The following is an 18,164-nucleotide window of genomic DNA, read 5'->3' as shown; positions in this document are numbered from 1 at the left end:
TTAGGGTCATATTTTTGGCAAAATGATAAATGATTGTTTAATGTAAAAGGCAACACATTTTGTTTTCTGTAAGGCTGAAAAGAAATGAACATTTACACAACTAAATATCTTTGTGTTTGTTTGAGAACCAATTTGGATGTAAATAAATAATATTGTATAAAAGTTTCTGCTGGCTTTTCAAACCCGTTTTGCTGTCCCGGTTTCTCTCAGATTTCATCACACAGAAATTGTGAAAGTGTAGAATAAATCACTTTTAGGAAAGGGATTGTTTTGTGGATTTCATGTCATTTGTGTGACTTTGAGTCGAACATAATCTTAGCCAATCAGATGAAGCGATATAACATTTTTAATTCACTTTCAAGGTCAGTTTTTAAATGTCTTTTCATCGCAGAAAATCATTTTAGAGATAATAACCCAGCATTTTGGATTTAATGGCATAATTACATGATTATTACTATTCATTATTGCCCCGTCTGTAGATGTAAATGATTTTGTGCGTGTGCCAAAAAGTGATATTTTGAACCATCTCAAAAGTGAACATTTTTGTTCCGTGTAGTCTTTTGCTGTAAGGGGGTGATGAAATATGCCCCATTAAAAACACCCTGCCTTGTTTTATTCATGTATTTTAAAAGCTTCTTTCTGCACACTGACTAAAGCATGAAATGATGGTTATGCCTGACACATCGGTCATTGTGCGATCAAATTAGAATGTCAACAAAATTTTACACCTGCTTCATCTTAACCAGCAAACGTCGCTATCTGGGTCTTATCTCATCTTTGGATTTTCAGGACGGGGGTTTTTCACATTAAAGGGATTAATGCACTTTGAGAGCAGTAGTTTGTCATTTGAATTTCAGCACTTTCTGCTTTCCAGTTCCTTCATTAGTCGTCGTCTTTTCATAGATTTGTCTGAACGAAACAAAAGGCTGTTGTTTGGCGTTGTTTTCCATGTTTTCTCTTAGCGCTTCTCGTCTCTTTGAGGAGCTAAATCCTCTCTAGCAGTGGCAAAACATTCATCACGCCTGCCAGTCAGGCGATTTAGAGCATTAGGCTGGCTCCACATCAGCTCTAATTTGTGTGCAAGTAAATGTTTTTTATTTTGGCCCTTGTGATAACAGATTAGAGCAAACAGCGAGACGGCGTGATGTGCGTGTCAAACTGCTGCACCTTGTCTTGCCTTTATGTGGATCATTTTTAATTGTAATGGATGAAGAAATTATGTTCCATAAGTAAATTACATCAGAATCAGTTATTCCTTTTTATCTTTACTTTTTACTCTTTACTTTTTTGTGTCCCGAAGTTCTTAAATCCTGTCAAGGAAAAAGAAATATTCGACATAGTTAAAAAAAAGTGAAAATAATTCTTCAAAACAGGTTGACGGGATTGTAATGCCATTAAAAAATATTTTCAATTTGTCATTTCAAACTGGCTCCTTTCCCGACTAAATGAAAATAGCAAAAGTCATATCTCTGTACAAAAAGAAAAAAAAATGGGAACAAACATCACTTCACCAACTACTGGCCCATCACTGTACTTCCTCAGTTTTCTAAGATACTTGCAAAACTTTTTAGTTCAATAATGGATACATTTACAGCAAAATATAGAAATAGAAATAATAGATAAACTTCAAAATATAAAATGGTTGGTTCGGGCCCCTAACAGTAAAATACAAAAACAAAATAGAGAGTGTCATGAAAAATGCCATGAAAATCATTGGTAAAAAAAGAGTATTCATCTCTACAAGAGGTTTACGAGATCTGTGTTAGAGGACAGGCAAAAAGAATAATAAACTCACCCTCCCATCCACTACACAGTGAATACGAACTCCTACCATCAGGGCAGCACTACCGAGCAATAAGATACAAAAACAATAGATACAAGCTATCATTTCTTCCCACATCTATTTCATTATTGAACAAGTCTGACTAGCACATGAACTCTTTTACTTAATTTATGAACTGCCGTACCTATTAGAAATATTGATATTTTTATCTTTCACCGTTCTTACAACTTTGACAAATGTCTGTTCTGTACATTGTGCTTTTAACTCCAATTTTTATAGACCATTTTACTTGACATTTTTGGATTTTATTATTAATTTTTAATATGAAGTCACTGTGTTTCCAGAGGCGCAAATTCTACCACAGCTCTTTTAATACTTGTCTTATATTTTTATTTGGTATGTTGTTGTTGTTCACACTGAAATGTTTGGAGTTGTGTGTATGTGTGAATGTAGCCACGCAGCCACTGGCACTGTGAAATCCAAGACAAATTTCCTTCGGGACAATAAAGTATATTTGATTTGATTGATTGGCTAAAAATCTTAGTAAAAGAAAAAATAAAGCTAGCAGAGTGCCAATTTTTAAAACTTTAGAACTGTAACTTTTTTAGCATAATTATCAATAATAAAAAGGCAGGAATATAATTCCAGAATAATACAACCTAAACCTTAAATAACTTTCATTATTTTACCCTCAATAAAAATATATTTTGTCATAATTATACGAGTTAGAAATTAGTGCAAGATAACATCAGGCCATTAATAACAACAAAATAAAATGTTCTGGAGGGCCGAATAGAATTGGCCTTTGCTTTGACACGTGTTCTAAATAGTGTTCAAAATAACCAAAAACTGCAAAAACAAAGATTCATCCCTTAAATCAGTTTCATGTTACAGGTGATGCCAGCAGAGTGGACGCCACCTCGGAGGATCTGTTTTGTTCAGGAACCCTCTCATGCAGTGCAGATCTTCAACCGAACGCCTTCACGCAGGACTCCAAACTCGCCACTCCTACCCCTGCTGGGCGGCAGCTTCCCTTCTCCCAAACACATGACTCTCATGTGCGGTTCCTCAGGTCGCTGTGTGGTCTGCAACAGCTACAAGGCAACAGTCAAGGTCAGGAGGCTCTGTGGTTCGGCTACGACGGCGAGATGTGCTCGGTGTTTGCCGACACCGTGTGTCAGCTTCTGGACTCCGTGGTGGCAGCCTGCAGACACCCCCCTGCCGTGGGACCCACTGACCTTGTGTCGCAGGCCTGCCAGGTGGCAGCGCGAGCGTTGGACCTTTTCTGCTCACAGAGGAGGCCATCTGTGGAGCTCCGAAGTCGCGTGGAGGAGCCACTGAGGGAGCTGACTCGAATGCTGCTTCACAGCAAACAGCCCAGCAGAGTGAGTAATGGGATTCATGGGGATGCCGTCTTCACATGCATGAAATATTCATTCTTCACGGTAGCTATAATGACCACCTGTGCTGGAAAATGATTTCCACTGTTGAGGCAGTAAAATAAAATAAAAATCCCTGTTTGCCTTTAAATCAAAAAGATAAAAGAAATTAAATATTTAAAACCTGCCTTACATTTGAAAAATATTTGACATTTTGGACTTTGATACATTTAAAGAAGGGCCAGGAATCAATAAAAAAAATTAACTAATTAATCGCAAACTGAGAAAAATTAATCGCAATTAATCGCTTTTTTAAGTTAATGTATTTTCAGACCCCTTATTATCTGCAAATAATCACAATATGAAATCACACACAAAACTGTACATATAGAGCGATATTGATGCTAACAATCAATAAAAAAATCGGATTAATCACACTTTCGTGTTGTGATTAATCAGGAATTTTTACTAGGAAAATTCTATATGACAATATGCGTCTTTTGAACAATGGCATGCCAGAAAGAATTTTTTGTCCTTTTTTTGTCATCTGAGATTTTTTAATTTACAAGTGTTAACCCAGAAGTGTAATTTGTGTGCATTCAAAAGATGAGCAGAATTTTAAAGACTCTTATGTCTGAAGTATTACTCTAAGAAAACAGATGCTGACAGACAGCCATAAGAAATGGACCAGCAGACCTAAAAAAAAAAAGAAACTTCCAGTCACATATACCAAATGCTCTATATCACTGAGCAGAATCCTTTAAAAAAATCAAAAACAATTTTCCTTCCTCATCTGGACAAAAACAAGCGGTAAGAATTGAACTTTCTCTCTGAACTGATCCTTCATTTAACCTATCATGACGATCAGCATGTGTATCGCTTCCCTTTGCCTCAGCGGCGAGTTGTCACAGTTAGATGAAAACTCGCCTGACCATGGATCAAATAGTCCACTTTTTGTGAAAAAGTGATCTAAACAGAAAAAAAATACCAAGAAGAACTAAAAAGCAATTCAATATTTACTTCTTTTGAAAGTGACCTCGGTATTGGTGGGATAATCCCTGCAAAATCTTTTAACACTAGAAGTCCCACAGAGCAAGAATTTGGCTTTTCTACCTCAAAGGCTTTTAGCTATTATCCTTAATCAGGTGTGAATTGAGGCTTTTGTTATGTAAACAAGCTCCACCAAAGGTAGGGCCATGCTGAACCACTTCAACAAAACTTGTTTTCATTTTGCCATCTGGGACTTCTAGTGTTATTAATGCACGCTGTGGAAGCATGACCTGTGCGAGGCAAAGCGAAGGACTGTTTCTTTGCGAGGTGTAAATAATTAAAACGTTAATTCTTTTTGAATAATTGCGTGTTAACGCGTTAACTTTCACAGCCCTAAACTGTTTAAACAGGAGATTAAAAAAAGAACAGTTTTATTTCTTTTACACATTTCAGGTTGTTGTTTTAGTCTAGTTCTTAAAATATACATTGATTCAATTAAAATAATTCATTGAACAATACTAAATTGATTTATTATTTTATTATTATTATTGCTGATTCTTTCAAAGCTAAAATATTTCATAAAATATCAAAGCTCATAAGTCACTTTTTAAATGACACTATTTTAAATTAGTTTGACGGGGATAAAATAACATGACATTAAGTTGATTGAGTTGGAAAATACTTAATCGACTTTCATTATCTTAACCAAAATTTGTTAAGAAACATTCTTCTTCAAGTCAGCCGACGATTTTCATTATTATTTGATGCAGTTCATCTATAATGACAACAAAAGGTTTCTTGCACTCAGCCTGAATCCATCTCTTTCATTTCCCTGTTTTAACCGCTTAAGCATCAGTCAAGGCTTTCTTCTAATTTTGGGAAAGTGGTGGGATACACCATGGACAGGCCACAGCCTCATTGATTTTCCTTTTTGTTTTGTTTTTTGTTTTTTTAAATCTATGTGGACTAGAACTCTGCAAATGGAAGTGAGAGTGTTTCTCTGAGTCAAATGTAGGCTTATATGAGAAAAGAAATGGATTTTAAATTGCGATAGCTCAGCTGCGGGTGAGATGGGTGACTGACCTTAGCTGCGCCTGTTTCTTTAAAAGCAACACCTTGTGGCTGTCTTGCATTTTGCTATTCAGACACTGCAGTGCCTGTAGAAATTGGGGTCTCTGCCTTTTTCTATTAAGGATGGCCTTTAGTAACATGGATGAACTGCGGTCTAAAATGGCAACGGATGGGGAGGACCTTTGCACAGTAATTTTAAGGAATCTGAGAAATATCGCATTGTAGGTCTGTGAAAGGACTTTTAAACCAAACAGCTGATCTGCTGCTGGAATATTGGTACTAATAGTCAACCTGGTTTTAAAAAAAAAAACCTTGAGCAATCGCTAATGAATCGATCTTTTCTTTTGGGTATCAAGCAGAATTTGTTTAATCCATTTTCCTCTAAGTCATTTTATGTAATAGCTTCACCAAAAATCTGATTTAAATTAGTTTCCTCTAAGAATGAATAATTTCATGATGTTAAAATATTTTTTAGAGCTAAAAATTGGTTTAAAAAAAGTAAAAGTAAAATAAATTGAATTTATGTTGTGCGATTATCTGCCTTAAAAAAAATCTACTTCATAAAAACAACCCAAACGAGAATGTATGCTGTCTGATTATTGAACCCTGTCTTTCACAAAATGTCCCAACCCATTGTCCTGCTTCATAAAGCTAAACAATTAGAAACAATTATATTAAGTAAAAAAAGAGAGTTTAAAATTTGTTAAAAAAAAAAAAAAAGAATATCACAGAAAAATGTATGCCCTTGTCACAACTCCCCTTGTAGGTGGTAGATACAAGCTGTCTGCGGGCAAAAATGTATGGGGCCCACAGGTGGTTCCACGAAATATCAAGATTGTACACCGCTCAAAGAGCTTGTAGGACGACCAGAATGAGGTTTGTCTGGTACAGGCCACTTGTGTATCACCTGCACACCTAGTGCGTGCAGCATTTGCGCACTGTTGTTATAGGGCTGGTACACTCCTCTCACTAATGGCTAGAGTGCGGCGTTATAAAGGGTCATTCTACAGCATCACCCGTATGTCACAAGTGCGTGTAACTTCCCTCACAAATACTTCACTATACATTTGCCACTCGCATGACAATTGTATGTTCCATTTTCATGGCATCCCTTAACCCTCGTGCTATCTTATGGGGTCCAGATGACCCCAGCCTTACATTGACGTGTGATCCCTTCCATGACAAATGTGGATGAAGGTGGACACAATTTTATGTCTGCCATGGACACCAATGAAAATCAGAAATCATTTGAAAAAAAAAGTTGTGGGGTCCAGATGACTGTATTCCCAATGTCAACATACCTCGGATAGTATAAGGGTTATAGTGGACGCTCAAGCCACAAGAGAACTGCAAGATTTACCCGAGTTCTCTTTAAGATGCCGCTGCATGTGTCTACGACCATCTATGGGGCCGGACAACCCAAAACGCTCGTAGCGTAAGCTCCAGGTCCAGTCTTAAATCCATGGATTAGGTTGTATTTTAATGATCACATTTTTACTATTTCTTTTGATTGTTTCTTTTAATGTTTTATGTAAAGCACTTTGAATTGTCTCTGTACATGAAATGTGCTATACAAATAAACTTGCCTTGCCTTGTGGATAAATAGTCTTTGGGTTTTTGGAAATTAAATGTCAGCATCATGATACACTGAAGTTACTCGCTAAGATTTTGTATGTCTGGTTCATGCACTGGCACCACACACAGGGAGAATTGAATTTTGTGAAGAAATGCCTACTGAGAAGATGAGGTTCAACACCTACCTCTCCACCAGCCAATTTAGATCTTTTACCTTTACTAACTGTTACATCCTGCTGCTACTGCTGGACCTTTTCCATCCAGTCCTTCTTCTCACTTGGCAGGTGTGGCCAATGTGCCTAATTTGGCACCTGCTGGCTATGTAAGACAGAGGAGGACACACTAAGGCAGGCAGGGAGCAGACCAGCGGGCTGAGAAGTTGGTTGGGGGTTAGTAAAAACATAGAATGAATATCCCAAAAAATTGAAAAAAAAAAAAACTGTTAGTTTGTTTGAAATGTGTGCTGTAAGCCTCCATTATTTCTTCTCAAATACAAATTTGCTTTTGTTAATGATGCATTTTTCTTTTTCCTACCACAGCCTAACTCAGACCTTAAGCAATCAATGTGGCTGCTCAAAGCTACTACCAGTTATCTGACCTAGATGTTCTCCACGACACTCAACTTTTTCAAAGTACTTGGAGATAACCTTCTATCAACTCCTTCCACAAAGGAGCTTTTTGTAAGCCACCTTAGTAAGGACTTTTGCAGATCATTTTGAGAATGGCAGATAATGAAGTCTTCATATTTCTGACTTTCAATGAGGCACTCAATGACTGTACCGGTCAAACTGATTATTCCAGACCATTCAGATATGCTGGAGGGGTCAGAAAGGAAGGCAGGGGGTAATTATGATACTGGAGGCGGCTCCTGACACGATCAGACTGCCAGTGGAGGAAAACCGCACACTTGGACACCATTCTAAAACATTTTGACACCAGACTTATCTATAATATACGCAGCTCAAAAGTGATTCAATAATCTTGGTTGGGTGAGGTTGCCTGGAATACAAAGTGTTCTTGAAACACAGGGGGGTTTGTTTTGTTTTACGCAGTCACGTGTTGTATAAATCAGGTTTGTGACCCTTATAGCTATAAACTACTTTCAAATTTCATGTCACATTGGGGTTTATTGCTTTAGTTCTCCTAGCTTGTTGGTGAAATCAGACGTTATCCTTTCTTGCAGAGTCACCACGTCTTTGGGAAAGGGGAAAAAAAAGAAGAGTCACCTTTACTCACACCTAAAAGCTCATCTTCTGTGACATTTCAAAAATTATGCAAAATCCATGAAAGTACCAGGAAATGACTCGGCCTGTGTAGTGTCATAAGACATTTCAGAACGAACCTGATGGGTAACTGAGCGAGCAACTAGTGAAGATGTCCATCATAGAGGGGAAAAACTGGGTTTAAATAGTTCTCCTCTAAATAGACTGAAACAATTGATTTAAAAACTATTTATACATAAGACTAAAATATTTTTGTTTGCATAATACCTGATTATATTAAACTTTAGTCACATGGACCCATAACCCTTGTGCTATCCTAGGTATGTTTACATTAAAGGTGGGGTCATCTGGACAACAAAAGAACAAGACGGCATGCTTTTTTTCAAGGACTTTTTATCTTCACTGGTTTCTGTGGCAGACATAAAATCCTGTCCACCTTTGTCAAGGAAGGAATCACACATCAATATAAAGGTGGGGTCATCTGCACCCCATAAGAGAGCACGAGGAATATGGGGTTGAATTGTATGAATGCTGTGGGTCTTGGGTTGTCCATGCTTGTGGAGGGTTGGAGACAGGAGCAGGTACATTTTAAGGGGAGCATAAGTGTTTCCTGCAGATCCCTTGATGCTTGTATGATTGCTGTGTATATATAAAGAGTATTCTGAAGTATCCATAAGGCTAATGTAAGTTGCACATTCTAGTCGCTGGTAAGATGCATTGGCCCTTTTTTAACCTCACAAATATTGCATTCAAAGGATGTGCATGTGATACCTGAGTGTTCATGAAATGCTCATAGGATGTCCATGAAAAGTACTCTCCATTTATCTATCCATTCATCCATCCCTCCACTGGAACCAGGTTGCAGGGGTCCCAGAAGATGCCAAGACTTCCCCTTTCCTGGCCACTTCCTCCAGGTCTTCTGGAGAGACCCCAAGACATTCCCAGGCCAGTTTAGAGATGTAGTCTGTCCAGCATGTCTTGGGTCTTGCCTGGGCCTTTGGCCTGTGGGACATTCTCGGAACACCTCCCTAGGGAGACGTCCAAGAGGACTAGATGCCTGAGCCACCTCAACTGGCTCCTCTCAGCAGCGGCTCTGCTCCAAGCTCTTTGTTTGACCGAGCTTCTCACAATATCTCTAAGGTAGCGCCCAGCCACCATCTGGAAGAAGCGTATTTCGACTAGTTGTATCTGGGACCTCATTTTTTTGCTCGTCACCCAGAGGTCTTGACCATCAGTGAGTACTGGAATAAAGATCAACCGCTAAATTGAGAGCTTTGTTTTCTGGCTCAGCTCTGTGTTCACCACAACGACCGCATAACAGTGGACGTTGCACCGATTTACCTGTTGATCTCACCCTTCAATCTTCCCTTGTGAACAAGACCCCAGGATACTTAAAGCCTCCACCTGGGGCAGGAGCACTTCAACTACCCAGAGAGGGCAAACTAGGATGGTGACCGTCACCCCAGCTGCTTCACGCTCTGCCACAAACCTCTTTATCCATGCTGGAGGTCCTGGCTCGAAGAAGTCAACAGGACATCATCATCTGTAAAGAGCAACGATGAAACTCTGTAGTCCCTGAACTAGACCCCTCCATGTGGCTAGAGGTTCTGTCCATAAAGATTACAAATGGAAGCTGTGATAAAGAGCAGCCCTGCCAGAATCCAACGTACCAACATGCACCAGGAACAGGTCCGACTTACTGCCAATAATGCAAACCATGCTTCTGCTCCGGTCATACCAGGACCAGACAGCCCTCAGTAAGGCTCCCTGGATCTCCTACTCCCACACTACTCTCTGTTTGTCTAATTTTCTAATTTTTAACAGTCAGACTGCACGCACTAATCATGTGAAAAGCATGATAAGTCCACAGTCCCCGGAATTGGGGGGGGTTAGAGAAATGAATAAGCTGTACAACACACTGGCATTTCATCTACTACACCCTTATTTACCTTTGCGTGTAAAATGTTCTCTACAAAATGTGCAACAAAATTTTCGCTCTATGGGCTCGCTAAGCTGTGTGCCCCATACAGGTTTGCCTACTTTTTGCCCGCAGACAGCCTGTATCACTTGTAAGTTTTGATGAGGCATAAAATGATTCCTAACACTAAAAGACACATTTGACGCTGCCTTATTAACCTGAAGTAGTTTGAAGCAAAAGAAAAGTGTTTTAATCTCTGGTTTCTCTAAGATGTGTTCTTGGAATAAGTACTTTTCAAGTTTCTTTACTGTAATGTGTTATTTCTGTCCCAGTTTAAGTCACCTGGCTCTATGTTTTGAAACTGAAATGAAACCTCAAAATGCGCTTGAAGTATTTTCTACCTTTTTCCTGAAAACACATGAAATGTAGTCAAACAAGAGATAAGACTGAATGAAAATCTTCTGGAAGTGTCTGAGAAGTGCTTGGAGTCTGGGCGCCTTCCTATCTTGAGGAGCAATAACCCAAATAGCTGCAATTTACCCAGCGGAAGTGCTGCCTTCAGAGGCCCTCACCATCCACGAGGATGCTCTTATTTCCAGCTCAGACACACCTGAAGGAGTTGTTATGTTCTCTGACAAAAAAGATTGGACACGATGAAGAGCTCAGGCGATTAGATTTCAAATACAGAATCCCAAAACGGCGTCAGTCAAATGCCAGTCTCCTGCGGTGTTCAGCGGTGGGCATATTTCACATAATAACCTTTTACATCAGGGAGCATTTGAATGTCTGGATAGACTCATGAAGCTTCACAGCTGCCTCATCACAACCATGCCATCCACAGGTCTATTGGAAGAACTTTTTATTGCACTCTTGCATATTGAATCCTGCTCGGCTCATCTGTTTCAACCCCAACAGAAGAGCGCTCCCGAGCACTTTTTGCTCTGCAATAAGTCCACAAAATTTCCCTTTATTTGGCAGCTTTTGGCTGGAATAGCTGTTAAAGCATAAACCTGCTGTGTAGTTGCTGGTTTCTCCTATGGAATACATACACTTTTTCTTTGATTTTGTGCAACCAGAGAATCATTAACAAGTATTTTGCCCAACTATGATCAACCCCAACGTGATGCTTGATTTCTATAAATTCAGCTAACAGAGTTTAGAAGGAGGGATTTGAAGGAATACTACCAGTTAAATCTTTTTTCAACCCCTCAGCTGCAGGATGCAGAGAGGCTGATGGAGTACCTGATCGCACTGGGGAGCAGCAGCTTATCACAGTCCTTTCTCATCCGTCACATTCTTTCAGAGATCATCACTCTGGCTGATCGGCTCTGGCAGGCCGCCCAGGTAAACACTCGAGCTGCTTTCACCACACTTGTTGCTGCAGTGCGACTTCTCTCTTTCACTCCTATCCCAGCTTTTTTTTTTCTCTGCTGGATTCACACTCAATCCTATTTTCGCTTTGTTCTTTTGTGGGTAAAATGTGCTTTTTAACTGTTTAAATATCATCATTTGTTTCAAGCATCTTCCTGGTAGCTTTGATTGTTACTTGAGTTGTAGCCCAGACAGTTCCTGCCTGCTGTCTTTAAATAAAAATCAACACAGTGGGGCTTTCCACAGCAAAAATGTATGTTAAGAAGCATGAAATTCAAGTATATAGATGACTTTTATCCACATTACTACTCCTGCTGGCCTCCCTTCACAATCAGCAGAAACGCTGCAGTTTTTCTTTGATCTATCAAAAGAAAGATTCTTAAAGGGGCCCTACCATGATTTTCTTAAGCCTATCAGAGTGAACTATATCTATATATAAGATCATATATTACCTTTGGACCACTAAAAAATGAATGGAGTGCTGCGGAAGACAGGACACAATTGGAAGATATTCTGTATTCTGCATCTAAAATGAAAGTTTTTTTTTGCTGATAGTCACTGGGTAAGGGGATAAATTGGGTGTTGTGTTAGTCTGGGGGCAAAGCTGTCAGAGCAAACTCTTCCTGGAGGGAGCGGTTGGCATCGATCTTAAGTCGGCACGTTTCCAACCGCTCGTTTTCGGGGGTATGGGAGGGGCTGCTGCAGACAGAGGATTACTCTCAAATGCATTAACGGATCAAAATGCCGCTTTGGGGTTCTTTGTATTGAGGAATGAACAGTAAAATGCATTTAAAATCTCAAAAAGTAGAATTTTCATGGTAGGGCCCCTTTAAGTGTTTTATTTCAGGGATCCAAGTTTAAGCAATATCTGTAATTTACTTTTTATTGGAGGTATCGATAGATTTATTTGCCGCTGATTATAGCATAAAGTTCTCTTTGTTTTCTGTGCCATGTGTAGTTTGTCTTCCACAGTGTGAGTCATGGGATAATGAGACTGTGACTGTAAAGCATTGTGGGTCTTCTCAGTAGGTAGTAAAGCATACGTAATTTAACATTTACCAGCCTGAGGAAAAGGGAATTGCCTTCAGGCTGACCAACTATTGAAGGTGGTCCAATGATATCTCAACTATCTATGAAAGTACGTTCTTTTGAAAGTCTCCTCAAAAACAAGTGTGATGAACTGTTGGGCCACAATGGTTACTTCAGAATCAGATCAGATTGTAAGGTCGCCCCAGATGGTTGTGTGATTAATTCAATTCCCATTTATTTATATAACCCAATATCACAAAAAATGGCCTCATTGGGCTTCATGCCGGTAATTGTACAGAAACAGAAGGTCAATAAAGAATAGCTAATTGCTAGACTATTCTAAACAGACTTAATAAAACTGGTTATCCATGTTCTTAGACCCTCCTTTTAGGTAAGGAAAAACTAAAAAGCCTGATTCCAGGAAAAAAAAGAAGCCTTAGAGACACCGACATTAAGGAGAGATCCTCTCCCAGGACCGACAGGCGATTTACCAGGACTATTAAAGAAGAACTAGCTTATATAACACTACAGCTACGTATTTGAAAAGAGTTCAGCCAGATAGGACAGGGGGACAGGTGGGGATGAGGTCCACAGCCTAGATGAGCCTGAGGCCAAGAACAGAAGCACAGGCGACCCACCTGGAATCCGAAATCCCTCCCGCTCCCTAGGAGGGGAGTGGAAACAACATGTAAATTGCACTGCACCAAACAGACTCAAAGAGAACTAAGAAAAATAAATAATAAAGAATAGAGGAGAAGTAAATGAGAATAGTGAACTGAACCTCAGAGCTGATGTAGATAATAATGATGATAGAAAATCTAAAATTTTAAATATTAAGCTAGACCCACGAGAGCTACAACAGAGGGAATCGACCGCCAGGCCCTGGTTTATCAAACCAACTTCCCTCTGGTGAGTTCCGTGGAGAAATAAGTGTACTATGTAGACATAGTAGCTGACATGCAGGGATCTTCACTGTTACAACACAAATTTAAGTCTTATTTCTTGAATTATTTGGGGTATAGAAGACGCTGATGCTGGCCACTTATGGGAAACTAGACAGCATTTTTCTTTAGTTCCAAGCCTTTGGTGAGGACAGTGGAAAAAGTTTTTACCAGAAAGGGACACGCAACACCGCACTTTGTGGTTTAAATTGGAGGATTGGCTTGTTTTGACATTTTTCAGGTTGGCTTACTAGCTAATGTTGGCCGAGCTACATACAATTTTGGCTCTCCTTGACACATGAGTTTGAATCAACCAACCATAAGCTTTCATTATGGTTTTGCCGTATATTTCTATAGAGTTTTACTATATTGTTAGATGGCCTAAAGCGCTTTATAGTCGCAGACCCATTCACCCATAACCGGATTCACAAACTCAATTTCCCTTGGGGCCACTGAAGGCAGAGTCTGGGTCGCATGCGGTTCCATTTGTGGCATATATTTTTGGGTCTTTGGTCTGTTGTCTATGTCTACTAGGGCTGTGGATCGTTGCTAACGTGGCGATCCGATTCGATTCACGAATCAAGCTCAACGATTCACGAATCGAACCACGATTCTTAATTTTTAATATGTTTGTTTCAGTGTTTGTCTTTTTACTGGATTTATAAAAAATTTAATATTTGTATTAAATCACCATCATTTCTACCTTAATGAAAAACAGGAGATCAGAATCAACAAAACTGATTAAAAAAACCCATCAAAGATTTAGATAGAAAAAATGTTGTCATTTTATTTTATGTCAATCTTCTGTTTAAGTTCAGCAGTAATATAAACGACATAAAAAGCATAAAAATTAATTCTTTTTTGATCATTTAACAGCAAATTCTAAAAAAATTCTCTCCATGGCTTTCTATCCCCAAAGTTCTTCGACATTTTACGTTCTAAGCGTTATATATTGGTGCAGAGACTTATTTTCTGCGGCAGAATCAGCTGATTCACGTTGAATAGATCCGGCTTTCATTAGAGCGAGGCTGCATTTTTCTGCTTCAGAATAAACTAGAGCTATGTTAATTGTGTCAACTGTTGAAGAGTTACCATAACCAAAATAAGTTTTAGATCCAGTGTTAACGCAAAGTAATGTTTTCAGAAGTTATGTCAGCGAGTGGAGCTTCAGTCTCAGTTTTTGAATGGAAAAAAAGCCCTCACTAGTCTTATTTTAAAACCTGAAACTTCCCCTACACGAAGAAGTGTTTACTTCCAGGGATTGTACCGCCGCTATTTCGGCTTTGTTTTAGTTCATAATCTTAAATCCAGCATTAATCTGCATTTCAGAGCAAGAATACATCGTCCCCAGATATCATTTTGATAATATTTCACTACACTCTACTATATTTATAAAGATCACGAATCAATGATCTTGGACGTTGTTACGTCCTACTGCTGCTTTCCCATCCAGTTCCCTTGGGCTCACCTGGCAGGTGTGGCCAATCTGCCTTGATTGGCAGATGGTGTCTATTTAAGACTGAGGAGGCCACACCAAGCCAGGCAGGGAGCAGAGCAGCAGGCTGGGTGGTGGTTTGTGTGGTGTTGGTTTGGGTTGGTTTTGTCCTCAGCAATCTTAGATTGCTGGGTTTTGTTGTGTTAGCTTGGGGTTGGGCCTTGGTAGTTCTGATTTGCGGGCTTTGTTTAATTTGTGTTCTTCAGGAAGTTTTGTTAGGCAGCCCTTAGCAGGGAGCTGCTGACTCCGACGGTCGTCATGGCTGGGTCAGCAGTCTCCCTGACTTCTTTTTCTTTTGGCCACGGTTCCAACTCCGTTTTGTTTTGTTCTTTTTAACCTTAACCACCAAATTTCTTGCTTCATTTCAGGACACAGGTTTTCCGTTTGTTTAAATAAACTGTGTTCCTTTTATGTTGGTGTCCAGTTTTAATGTTATTGTCCCCTTTGATGGCTATCCCCTAGACTCCGGGCCAGTTTGCCCATTGGGGACGTAACAGACGTCACGAATATTCGTATTTGAATTTTCAGGAGCAAATCACGAGTACTTGAGCACCCGGATACTCGTTACAGCCCTAATGTCTACTGAACAAGTTTAATGAACATTTATTCATGTCTATGTACTACTAACCCCAGGCTTCCACGGTTAGCGTTATGGCTTCAATACGAGCGCAGCAGTCTTTACATAACTTTAAACATGCGAGTGGAATCCCACTGCAGACGATCACGTTCACCCTCTGTGGTCTGGCCTCTGCGACGCTGTGAATCTATTTAGTTGGTTTCAAATTTTTGCCGGACACCACCGCAGCAAATAAGGGGAGGATTACTGTACTTCCTATATAAATGGCGGATAATCGTGTGAATCTACATGAGTGAGTTCAGAGTTTTGCAAGGTGGGCAGCAGAACCTGTGACTGCAGCCATCCCGTAGCCATTGGGAGCTATCTGTTGTAGTTAGACCGCTTTCGCATCGCACCTGTGCTGTAACGCTAGCTGTGGGAAGTCAGAGTAAGCAATATCTTCTGTGTGTCCTGTGAAACGACGGGAGCTAGCAATGCTAGCAACTGTTGCTAAGGACTTTTCTGATGACCAGATCCAGCAACAAAAGCAAATGCAAAGTTTTAAGCATAAAGCAAATGCAAAGCTATCATCAGAGAAGCATGGACATGCAGAAGATATTGCTTAGTGGACATTGAACTTTCATATTGGGATAGGGGCCGCAAAATATTGACTTGGGGGCCGCAAATGGCCCACGGGCCGCCAGTTTGAGACCTGTGACCTATAGACTCACATTTACACACTGATGGCTGCTCTGCTGCTATACCCTTCCATTAATCTCAACCAGCAGCATCAATGTTTGGTCCAGTGTCTTTCCCAAGGACACTTTGACATATAGGCGGGCAGGGCGGGAACTGGACCTGTGATCTTCTAACAGAGGTCGACCACTCTACCTCTGCACCACGGCCACCCCATCCCCAGTCTAGCTAGTTGTACTACATGAGTGTTGATGTGGACATGCATAGCTATTAGGTGTATTTGCCGCTAAAAACAACCCACATTAAGCCGCGAAGAACTGTGTTAGCGCAATGCCTGTAATCTGTTATATAGCCATGCAGTTAGCCAGAAAGTGTGTGAAAGGAACAAGCGCAGCTTCTCACAAGTACACAGCAAGAATGAAGTAGGAGAAGCTGTCGGGCATATTGATATGAGGGATGGGGCTCCTATCACAGCTGGAAAACTTAAACTTGCTTTTTTCTGCTCCCTTTTATCTTTTATTTTAGTATTTTTTTTCCATTAAAACATTGGATATATCTTCTTTATTTTATAAACTTTCTATAATATAAGTGGATTAAATAAATAATAATAAAAAACATTCTAAGACAATCTCACGAACGTGCATTACTTTATAACTGGATCAAAGTTTGTCTGCATAGTGTTCTGAGATTGAATGTTGAACCCTGTTTGTGTGAAGTTAGTTTACTTCCTTTAAACTAAATGGCCTCACTTTGAAGATCAGTTTCAAAGCATGCAATTGAATTAATATTTTCAAATTGTACTGAATAGCCATTTTCACTGATTCTGTAATTTACAGAGCTGCTCTCTGCTGAATGAGAGCACGCTGTTGTCAACCCAGCCGTGATTCACAGGAGGCTGGTTTCTCATCAAAAGCATAGCAAAAGATGCAAAACCACACAAGCACAACCTCACAACTCAAGCATGAAAATAGAGGCTGTAGATCCAAACAGGCAATGAATGAAAGATGAAACCTGAGTTTTTGACCCTGACATTGTGCTCGTAACTTTTCTGTAATATTATTAGTCATTTCAATCTTTTTGGGAGTGGCCTCATCCAAGGTGACAGAATAAATTTCTCTATTTCTAACCTTATAATTTGTACTTGTAAACTTGTATGTGAGGTAAAGCTGTACCATCAAAATACATATGTCTTTGAAAGAAAATAATGCTCTAAAAATCCCCAAAGAGGCTAAAACAGCTTCACTTTGTGATTAAATATTGCTCTGATTTGTTACATCACCTTCCAAACAACCAAGTAATTATCTCTAAATGTTAACAGTATCTTTTGAATAAATGTTGTCTAAAAAGTTGAAAAATCCTTTTAAGTGGGATTTGACAAACCTGTCAGATAATCAGCAATCATCCCTTTTCCTCTTTAGCTAACCAATGAAGCACTTTGAAAAAACTGTTAAGTCCCTGGAGCTTCTAAAACAAAAGAAACATTTTAAACACCTGAAAACATAAAGACACTTATAAAGCCCTTGGTTGGCCTTAAATCTAAAATAAAATTACATTTTTTAGAGCAAAATAGGCTAAAAAAAAACCTAACCTTCTGTTGTGTTCAATAACCAAGCTCAGCAGGTGAATGTTCCACTGCTGTGAATGTCACGGCTCAAACGCTTGGCAGGGTAAAGTTTCTATCAGCACGAACAGGAATGTTTTGGGATAAACTGTAATTGCCTAACTTGAAACAAATGATACAAGCCTCGCTTGATTGGACACATCTGTTAAGTATATTCAGTGGAGACCTTGATGTCATGAGGCTCCTGTTACCCTTTAAGTTGGAAAACGTTAAACTGGATGAGGCCAAAACAATGCTTTCCTTTATTGTGAAACACATTTGTTATACTCTACTGAATTTTTATCCTCTTAAACAAAATTTTTGTAAACATTTGTGAACATTAAGAATGCTGAAAAGGTTTACTGTTAAAGAATCCAATCAATTTTCTGAATAGTTGGAGTAAAAACAATTTTTAGTTGGGCAAGTATGGAGAAAAATGGTATCACCCCGATTTGTGCGTGCAAAATTCTTGATTTGTAACTCATGCACTATATTTTGTGCATAAGTATATATATAACTTCCCACTCTCATCTGGTC

At 39.4% G+C, this 18,164-nt stretch overlaps 1 protein-coding gene across 2 annotated transcripts in view; it reads left to right on the top strand.

Moving 5' to 3' along the window:
* The window catches only part of mei4 (meiosis-specific, MEI4 homolog (S. cerevisiae)), a 53,168-nt gene that overhangs the window by 5,659 nt on the left and 29,345 nt on the right, over nt 1–18,164 (top strand). For both annotated transcript variants that reach the window (XM_036210577.1, XM_036210576.1), the window contains exons 3-4: nt 2,678–3,168; nt 11,152–11,283. In XM_036210577.1, coding sequence (XP_036066470.1) covers nt 2,678–3,168; nt 11,152–11,283 — 623 coding nt within the window. The remainder of the gene's footprint in view (nt 1–2,677; nt 3,169–11,151; nt 11,284–18,164) is intronic.

Source organism: Oryzias melastigma, linkage group LG24, assembly GCF_002922805.2.
Source record: "Oryzias melastigma strain HK-1 linkage group LG24, ASM292280v2, whole genome shotgun sequence".
Lineage (NCBI taxonomy): Eukaryota > Metazoa > Chordata > Actinopteri > Beloniformes > Adrianichthyidae > Oryzias > Oryzias melastigma.
The sequence above is the reverse complement of the archived record's forward strand: the minus strand, read 5'-3'. Positions and strand labels throughout refer to the sequence as shown.